This window comes from Nematolebias whitei, chromosome 6 (genome assembly GCF_014905685.2).
Source record: "Nematolebias whitei isolate Nwh7 chromosome 6, NemWhi1, whole genome shotgun sequence".
NCBI lineage: Eukaryota > Metazoa > Chordata > Actinopteri > Cyprinodontiformes > Rivulidae > Nematolebias > Nematolebias whitei.
The window spans coordinates 20,866,465-20,876,014 of record NC_056503.1 but is presented as its reverse complement, the minus strand read 5'-3'; the positions used below and the strand labels follow the sequence as shown (position 1 = coordinate 20,876,014).

General features: G+C 40.9%; 1 protein-coding gene across 1 annotated transcript in view; it reads left to right on the top strand.

Annotated features, from left to right (window-relative positions):
* The window catches only part of rap1gap2a (RAP1 GTPase activating protein 2a), a 97,505-nt gene that overhangs the window by 58,555 nt on the left and 29,400 nt on the right, over nt 1–9,550 (top strand). Inside the window, exon 2 of the mRNA XM_037677438.1 lies at nt 6,694–6,778. Coding sequence (XP_037533366.1) covers nt 6,694–6,778 — 85 coding nt within the window. The remainder of the gene's footprint in view (nt 1–6,693; nt 6,779–9,550) is intronic.

Sequence of the window (9,550 nt, the reverse complement as noted above, 5' to 3'; positions counted from 1 at the left end):
GGATGAGTGGACGGATTTGATGAATGGATGGATGAGTGGATTGATGGCTAGATGATGGATGGATAGATGGAGGGATGATGCATGGATGGATGGATGATGGATGAATGGCAGTTCAGTGGTTCAGTGTATTAGGCAGAGTTCTGTCACAGGTAGAACTCCCTTCTCTTTGTGGTTCTGTCTGCAAATAGCATCAGGTGTGTGTGTGTGTGTTTGAGTGTGTGTGTGGGGGTGGGGGTGGGGGGGGGGATCCACAAGACAGCAGAGTGAATGCCTTTCAAGTTCACCTGCAGGACAGTGAGATACGCCCCAGAGACAGATGTCTTTACAAGCTTTTCCTTTTCACAGGTGAGTGGTGGACAACCACTGGTGTCACCTGTCAGAGAACAAAGATGGAGAACAATAAACAGTGTCCATCAAAAGGACATGTTTTTTCTTTGTTTGTTTCAGTCTTGTATCCTCTCTGGCTGTTTCGGCTCTTGATGTTCATTCAGCCACTGTCCAGCCTCGGCTGCAAACAGCCGAACATGTACAGGAGCCACACTGCATTGTTCTACCGGCTTATATCTGCACCGATGAATGATCCAGATGAGCTGTCTTTACACTTGCTCTGAAATTACTAACAGTTTTTTTAAATTATTTGGGTTTATTTGAGCCTCATTCAGAAAAATGTCCCATCAGTGTCAAAGTTGAAAAGATAAAAAGAAGATAAATCTGTTGCTGTTTTCATTAGCTGTTTTAATATTTTAGTCACTGCTGATCACCACTTGACACAACTGAAAGAGAGGAAAAATACCTAGCATCATTTATGCCCTTCATCTAATGAAAGGAAAGATTTATCTTCATTTTGCATTGTGACACTTCATTAAAAATTGCTCCATCCTTTTCCCACTCCAACATGTTGAGCAACAAGATGTGCATTTATTAAACTCTGTCTGTTGCACCAGCGTGATGACCAAGATGTATCTTTATCTCCTGCTGCTGAAAGGTGCAAATGGGTAACAACGTCTTTGCTCTTGTCTGCTTGTATGTCTTTCTGTAAGGAAAATATATTTTCAACCGATGAACAGATTTTAATTTAACTTGTAGAAACAATTATTTCATCCAGGGGTGGACTGGTACAATAATCCAGGCCGGGAATTTGATACCATCCCAGGCCACCACCACCCGATTAGCACAAACCAAACTTTCCACACCGCATCTGCAGTCTGTGGGAGCTTCAGTGAGGCGGATACCCGAGTGAGAGGCATGGATTGTTTATTTAAAATAATCGAGCCTGAGCTGAACCAAGCCTTTGGTCCAGCTCCTCGGCAGTCACTGAGCGGGCCAGGCCACCGGGACACGTCATGGTGCTGCTGATAGCCAGTTCGCCACTGTGAACATCTACAAGTGATTACACTTTCAAGTCAACCCAATTCAAGATGGCTGCCATAACCAATTGTCCTTTTAAAACACAAAAGATTTTAATTCAGTTTTACAAATATTGAGCTAAGGTTTGCTGTCGCTGTAGCTGAGAGTCATTCACCACACACACGCCAAGTGTGATCATTGTGCAAGATCTTTTCTTAAAACTCAGGAGTGAATCCTGTTAGTAAAATATCTTGTCTGCCACTGGATGGTGATATTTTCACAAAATTGTCAATGAATGGACATCAATCCAATTCAAGATGGCTGCCACAGCTAATTGCCCTCGGTCAACACACAAATGTCAGTTTTATTTGTATAGCACATTTAAACACAACAATGTTGACCAAAGTGCTTCACAAGCAGGAACTATATGATATAAACGAAAGGCCAAACATTAAAAATACAATATAATAAAATAGGCTAAGAACAAACTAAAACAAGAACATAGACAACAAAAAGGATCTGATGGAACTCAAACCAAACTTGAGTTCAAAGCCAGTGAAAAAAAGTGAGTTTTTAGGCGATATTTAAAGGACTTTACGATTCTGCTGAACAAATGGGCAGGGAGTTCTAGAGTCTGGGGGCTGCCACAGCAAAAGCCTGAACCCCCCCTCCATTTTAATTTTGCCCTCGGCTGCACTAAAAGCATCTGAATAGAGGATCTCAGTGTTCTCTTTGGGTTATAAAAGTGCAAAAGATCCATTAAGTAATTGGGTGCCAAGCCATTTAAAACTTTAAAAGTCAGTAAAATAATCTTAAAATCAATACGAAAAGGAACAAGTAGCCAGTGTACTGTTAAAACAGGACTGATGTGTCAAGGTTATGTCAGGCCCTCTGGATGGATTCTTCTTAGTTGAAATGTGTCATCTTTTATCCAAAAGACTTCTTCGGTCAAACAAAGAAGAATCTGTCCAGAGAACCTGACTTAACCTTGTTAGATTTATCTACCTGGATTATAGAGGATGAATCAGGACTGATGTGGTCGTGCCTTCTGACAAATGGCAATCCATAATTCCTGTTTACAGACACTGAGCTAAGCTTTGGTGTGGAAGTATCTGAGAGTCATTTACAACACATACTCTGAGCGTGACATCTTACAGTTTTGCATGAGCTTGTGTTTAAGATTAATTTCAAGGATTGACCAAGATGGGTATAACGGAAACTTTGGCATGAATGGCGTGTTATTCCACAACTCTTCAACAAATCTAATAAAAAAATATATCAGGACATCAGATCATTTATTTTGACTGGATGGAATAAAATATTTAAGTTCATCAGAAAGCTCATCTGATGTCTTTTAGTAAGATTTGCAAACCGAAATGGCTCACTCACTTAATTCACTTCAGCGATATAGAGGAAAAACAATGAATTCAAGAGCACTCTCCAGCTTAAAAGCAGGGCTAAAGTGGCTTTAGCTCCATTGAGTTAGATTTATTTTTTCTTTAGAAGACTCTCTTGATCCTAAATTTAGTATGAGAGGCAGTCTGCACAAAGCAATGCAGACGCAGATGTTGATTCAAATAGTTGAATCTTGATACTTAACCTCCCTCCTGGTTCTTTGTAACAGCTCAACCTTTAGCTCCTGAAATCATTAACGTGCACTCATAGTTCTCAGTTAGACCATGATACAGAGAAATGCATGGAAAGGAAAACAGTCTTTCAGCCATTAATAACCTCTTGAAGCTCACTTTCAGCCCATAAACTTCTTCTAAAGGAGGGAAAACAGCAGAGAACCACTTAACAGAGTGTTTCCAACTGGGCCACTTTAAAACGTTCAATTAGGAGTACAATAAATGCTCAAACAAGCTGGTGTTTAGTATCTTAATGGACGTTCAGTTTAACTGTACTGCAGTCTACTACTATTGAAGTAGATTTGTTATTTTTAGCAGCAAAGCACAGAGAGTAGATAGACTACTTGCTGATCTGTGGAAAAGAGCATGCAGGTAAATGTAAGGTCATTTCTGTTTTCACAAAACTAAAGATGTTCTAAAGAACCTCAGTTCTTTAGGGGCCTCAGTTTTAGGATTGAGGTCTTGTGTGTCATTTTGACCCAAGGGCAGCAGGAGCGCAGTGGTGCAGACTCAAGTCACATGACCTGGACTCGAGTCATTAATGTTTTTGACTTTAGATTTGATTCGAAAAAATGTTCAGAGACTTATAACTTGACTTGGACTTTTACACCAACGACTTGGGACATGACTTGGACTTTGACCTGCTTACTTAAAAATACTGTTTACTTAAAAATACTTGATATTTTACCCATAATCTAAAGTTTAAAACATAATATTTAAAAATTGTGTCCATTAATTCATTTCACTCATTTCGTATTAATAGATGCAGACTGTTTCTCTCCTTTCACACTCTGTACGTATGCTGGTGAAGATTCTCAGTCATTCAGGACACGGTAAATCCAACAAAGATTAAAGACAAAAACAAATGGACTTCTATTCTGTAGCTGAAGATGTTTCGCTTCTCATCCAAGGAGCTTTCTCAATTCAAAGAACAGGGAATGTGGAGTTCAAGTTATGAATCTGAGATGTTCTGTAATCTGGATTCACATGCAGATTACCCTCTCACTCCTCACAATAGAGCTTTGTTAGATTCTTTATTAGTTTTATTCACAGATGGACCACTGTGGTCACATGAATGAAATTCTTGATTGGTATGAAACTGACTGGGCCTGAAGCTGCTTTATAGGTTTTAGAAAGCTGAAATCTGAGACCACCTACTCTGGAGATGGTTTCTCTTGTCTTACATAAACAGCCTCCTTCACCCCCTCTCAAACCATCTGTCTTCTCGGTTCAAAATGTGAACATTTTGGTCCTCAAAAGATTGTCCCTTATCCTTGAGGTGTAGGTGAACCACTGAGTCTTGTCCTGAAGAGCTTGCATGTGTTGCAAAATGCTTCTGTGGAGATGCTGTTTGGTTTCTCCAATATAGATAGCTGGACATTCCTCGTTGCACTGGACTGCATAAACCACATCACTCTGTTTGTGTTTGGCTGTTTTGGCCTTAGGGAAGACCAGCCTCTGGCTGAGAGTCCTGTTGGGTTTGAAATGTACGCAGCATCCCAGTATTATTCTTGCAGCTAAGTTTAACTGAACTGTGCAATATAAAGGTGCAGATTTAGAAGGACTTTAACACTTTGTAAGTTCAGTTGCACATGTTTCATCATGATTTGAGATAAATACAGATTTTAAAAAGGACACACGGTTTATTATTTATATTTAACATTTAATTGCAATATTGTTAAAAAAGACCTGAGAGGACTTGAAATTCCAAGTTTCAGACTTGGGACTTCACTTGACACTTGCCTGCCTTGACTTGAGACTTGACTCAGGACTTGAGGATGAAGACTTGAGTCTTACTTGAGACTTCCAAAACAATGACTTGGTTCTACCTCTGGCAGGAGGGTTAAGGTGCATGTTACCATAATTTCCTGATCAATGGATCAAGTGAAGCAGGTGGTTTATTTATTTATTTTTTATTTTTTTATTAGGGTACCACCTTGTGTTTTTGTTCCACATTTTATTGAAATTTTCATTGAATCTGTCATTCTACTTTCCTACCCTCACCTATGGTCATGAACTCTGGGTTGTGACCAAAAGAACAAAGATCATGGATACAGGTGATCTAAATTAGGTTTTTTTTCTGCAGGTTAGCTGGACTCTCCCTTAGAGATAGAGTGAGATAGTTTTTATGCTATTAGTGCTTACCATATTTTTTGTTAATGTTTTTCTTAGTTCATATCTTAGATCTTATTACCGTTTTTCTTTTACATTTTATTGTTGGATGTGACTGGGACCTTGTTCATACAATTTCATTCCACCACATGTACCAAATGTGGTGTGAATAACAAATAAAGAAACTCTGACTCTCTCTCTCTGACTCTGAGAAGTTCAGTTATTTGGGAGAGACTCGGAGTAGAGCCACTGCTCCTCCACATCCAAAGGAGCCACTTGAGGTTCAGACCTTTGGTAAGAATGACCCCTGGATGAATCCCTAGGGTGATATTCTGGACATGTCCAACTGGGAGGAGACGCTGGGGAAGAGCCAGAGTAAGGTGGAGAGACTTTGTCTCTCAGCTATATTTTCCTCCCAGAAGAGCTGGAAGAGGTGGCTTTGGAAAGAGATGTCTGGACCTCTTTCCTCAAGCTGCTGCCCCCGAGACCTGAGTCCTGAACAAGCAGAAGATAAAAGTTTAATGTCATACTTTGTCTGACCACAGTCAGAATGAGCCCAAGATCACAATCATCAGAGCTGCTCACTCCTTCTAGTCACTCCACAAAACATGCTTTAATTGCATTGGATGGCCCATCTGCACGAAAATGACAAAGCAATAGTAGTTCCCACTCTACTTTGAGGTACTGAGACCTGATCAACCCTAACCAAACACCTTCACATGATGGAAATGTTCTCTGCCCCTCATTCTGAACATCAAGTAGTGGCAGCACATAACCAATGTGGTGGTTCTGAGGAGAACCACCTACACAACCATAAAGCCCATGTTGAGAACCAGTCTCTGCTGGCTGGCTCATGTTTGCAGCATGGATGATGATCAATCATCAAAGTGAATCCTTCTCAGTGAGCTGAAGAGACAGGATCAAGATGCTGACCTAAAGAGTGATGGAAAGACTGTAAAGGAGGATATGAAGATCTGTAGCTTTGACCAAGACTTGTGCAAGGACAAAACTGTGCTATAAAGTGTAGCAAGGCCTGGTTCTGTCGGAGGCCCACCTTAACCCACGGGTGTGATGCCTGAGATGTCACAGGGTTCCTGCAGACATCGTTTCTGTTTTGTTCAATAGTTGTTTTTTTTTTTTTTTTCTTTGGGGGGCGGGGGTTGTTGTTCTTTAGACGCCCGGTTTCCTTGTTTAGTTAGTCTGGCATTAATTGTCTTCCATCCTCAGTGCTTGATATCTGTTCTTGTTTTGTTTTTTTGTGAGTTTATTCATGTCAGATTTATTTTTTTGTGGCTATTATGTCAACCTTTTTGTTTTTCCGGTCCGGTAATAAAGTTCAAGTTTTCCTTTAAACGTTCTTGCCTCCGCCTGCATCAGGATCTGTCTTCAAAACAGTCCACCATGCTGGACGAGCATGATGTTCAAACTGATAAAAATCATCATGCTAGTCCCTGTTAGCTGCTTTTTAATGATGTCTGCCCAGAGCATGTGCAGGTGTCTGAGACCCCATGGGAGTATTAGTAGGTAGGTTGGTTGTAGTCACATGGGAAAAAAATAGGCATGTATGTTCCTAATTTTATTGAATGTATCCATTTTGTGTCTGCAGGAAACAGGAGTTGTTGAGCATCTCCAACATCCCACTTGGAGAATGCCCCCCCTCACCACCCCGCACTGCACCACCCAGCATGAAGGTACCACACACATGTCCTCTGAGATGGTGGCATTTAACATGTGCAAGTAATTTTTATAGACATAAACATTGCTCTCAGTTAAACTAATAAAGTAGAATGAATGGTCCAGTTTATTTTAATTTATTAATTCATTTATCAATTTCATTGGTGCAATCAGTATATGTAAATATACTTTATGGGACAAAGTGGAAACTCAAATTTCTCTCTTTGTTCAGTAAAGCATTTCTGCACGATGATATGAGAAAATATCAACTTAGTCAGTTCTGTAATTCATTTAATTTGTTTTTCCTATTTTTTTCTGTTGAATCAAAGGTTAAGGTTATTTTACTGAGTGAAATAAATCCTGCTCTTCCAGGTGTAGAGCTCTATAATCCCTTTTTTATTTGTGTACTTGACATTAAAACAGGGATTTGTTTTGGAGCAAAGGGAAATATGAAGAAGCTTATGTAGGAACATGAGATTTTTAGCTCCACCAAAATCTTTATACCTGTGACAGCGTTTTTATTTTCTTTATTGTCCCTTTTGTTTTTGTTCTTGAGTAAGTTTATGTGTGCATGTGTTTGTGTGTCTGTTAACAAAATATCTCATGACCTACTGGACAAGTTTTAATAAAACGTTCAGGAAGTAATCATTGGATGTACATCTGCAACTGGAAAACGTTTGGTGTCAATCTAATCTATGATGGCTGCCACATCAAGCACAAAAACTGCTATAACTCTGTCAAATTTACAGAGGAACTGTAGGGAAATGGATCTTGATGATCATTTTGCTTCATAGAACTGTTCAATTTTGAATAACGGTGATGTCATCACGTATGTTGTATGTGACAACATTCTTCATCAGAGCATCAACATCATGTGTTGTCCAGCAGGAATTTATTCACCAGGGACCTTTCTTGGTGGAGTTTGCATGTTTTCTGTTTCATGTGGGATTTCTCCAGGTACACTGGTTTCCTCCCGCAGACCAAAATCATGCATGTTAGGCTGATTGGTAACTCTAAATTGTCCCTAGGTGTGAGAGTGAATGTTTGTCTCGTTTGTCTCTATGTGTCTCTGTGATAGACTGGAGACATGTCCAGGATGTACTCCGCCTCTCACACAGTGACTGTTGGATATGGGCACCAGTGACTCCCGCCACCCAAAAAAAAAAGAAATGGACCAAGATAATGGATGGACTGATGGATGTTACAACTTAATTGAAGGCCTAGCTCTTATAGTCACAGTTCAACACTGCTCAGATTAGGACGGTCTTTGTCCAACACTCTGACATGAAAGGCAACAGAGGATACACATTTCTTGAAGGAATTCTAAACCTTTGATTCTCTCTTTAAAAAAAATTCAATTGAAAAATGAGTGAACAAAACCGTTTACATGATGCGTATTTTGAGTGAAACCACACCTTTCTCTCTGCAGTTTGGCTGTTCATTTATACAACACCAGTACCCCCATCTCCCTCTCTGAATCTGGAGGTTTTCAACCCAGGTCTCAGAGTGGAGATTTTTGATGTGACTACCCTCTGAGGTGTCAAAGCACACGTGCAATACAGGTGTATATTTCACGCATACGTGGACCAACGGCATATTTCTATCAAGGACAATGGCGCCGAAGTACTGTTGAATACTGTTTTCTGTGCTACGACTGATGGAATATGCAGTATTTTGGGTCTCGTAATTAATCTGTGATGGAATGTAAGTGCTGTGACTGACATCTGTGTTGGGAAGAGACACCAGTCGGATTGAGTTCTAATATCGCTATTTCTTGAATGAGGCAGGTGTATAATGCATGCGTGGCACTGGAGTATAACATACCAAATGTGCTAAATAATAACAATAACAATAATAAACAGTTCTAATAATAAACAGCTGCCCATTGTCATTGATTCTGTTCATAACTTTTATGGACAGAATTTCTCAGTGCAGCCAGGAAGTGGAGGGAGTCCAGTTCAGTGACCTCAGGATTTCTTCTCTGCAATTTGCAGATGATGTGGTCCTGCTGGCGTCATCGTGCTGTGATTTTCTGCTGTCACTTAAACAGTTTGCAGTCGAGTGTGAAGGGTCTGGGATGAGAATCAGCACCTCCAAATCTGAGGCCATGGTCCTCAATCAGAAAAGGGTGGATTGCTCTCTTTGGGTCGAGAGTGAGGTTTTGCCTCAAGTGGAGGAGTTCAAGTATCTCTGGGTTTTGCTCATGAGTGAAGGAAGAATGGAGCATGAGATTGACAGATTGGTGCAGCATCTGCACTATTGCGGACTCTTTGCTGGTCCATTGTGGTGACTGGTAAACAGAGAGTTTTGCCTTACAGCTACATTCCTACCCTCAGCTATGGTCACGAGCACTCGGTAGTGACTGAAACAATGAGATCGAGGATTCAGGCGGTCGAAATAAGTTTCCTCGGCAGGGTAGCTGGACTCTCCCTTAGAGATAGGGTGAGAAGTTCAGTTATCCGGGAGAGACTCTGAGTAAAACCGCTGCTCCTCCCCATCAATAGGAACCAGTTGAGGTGGTCCGGGCATCTGGTAAGGATACTCCCTGGATGCCTCCCTAGGGAGGTGTTTTGGGCATGTCCAACTGGGAGGAGACCCTGGGGAAGACCCAGGGCATGCTTGAGAGACTACATCTCTCAGTTGGTCTGGGAACACCTTCTCCCAGAAGAGCTAGAAGAGGAGGCTGGACCTCCCTGCTCAAGCTGCTGCCCCTGCGACTCTACTTCGGAATAAGCAGAAGATGATAGATGGATGGATGGATGGATGGATGGATGGATGGATGGATGGAT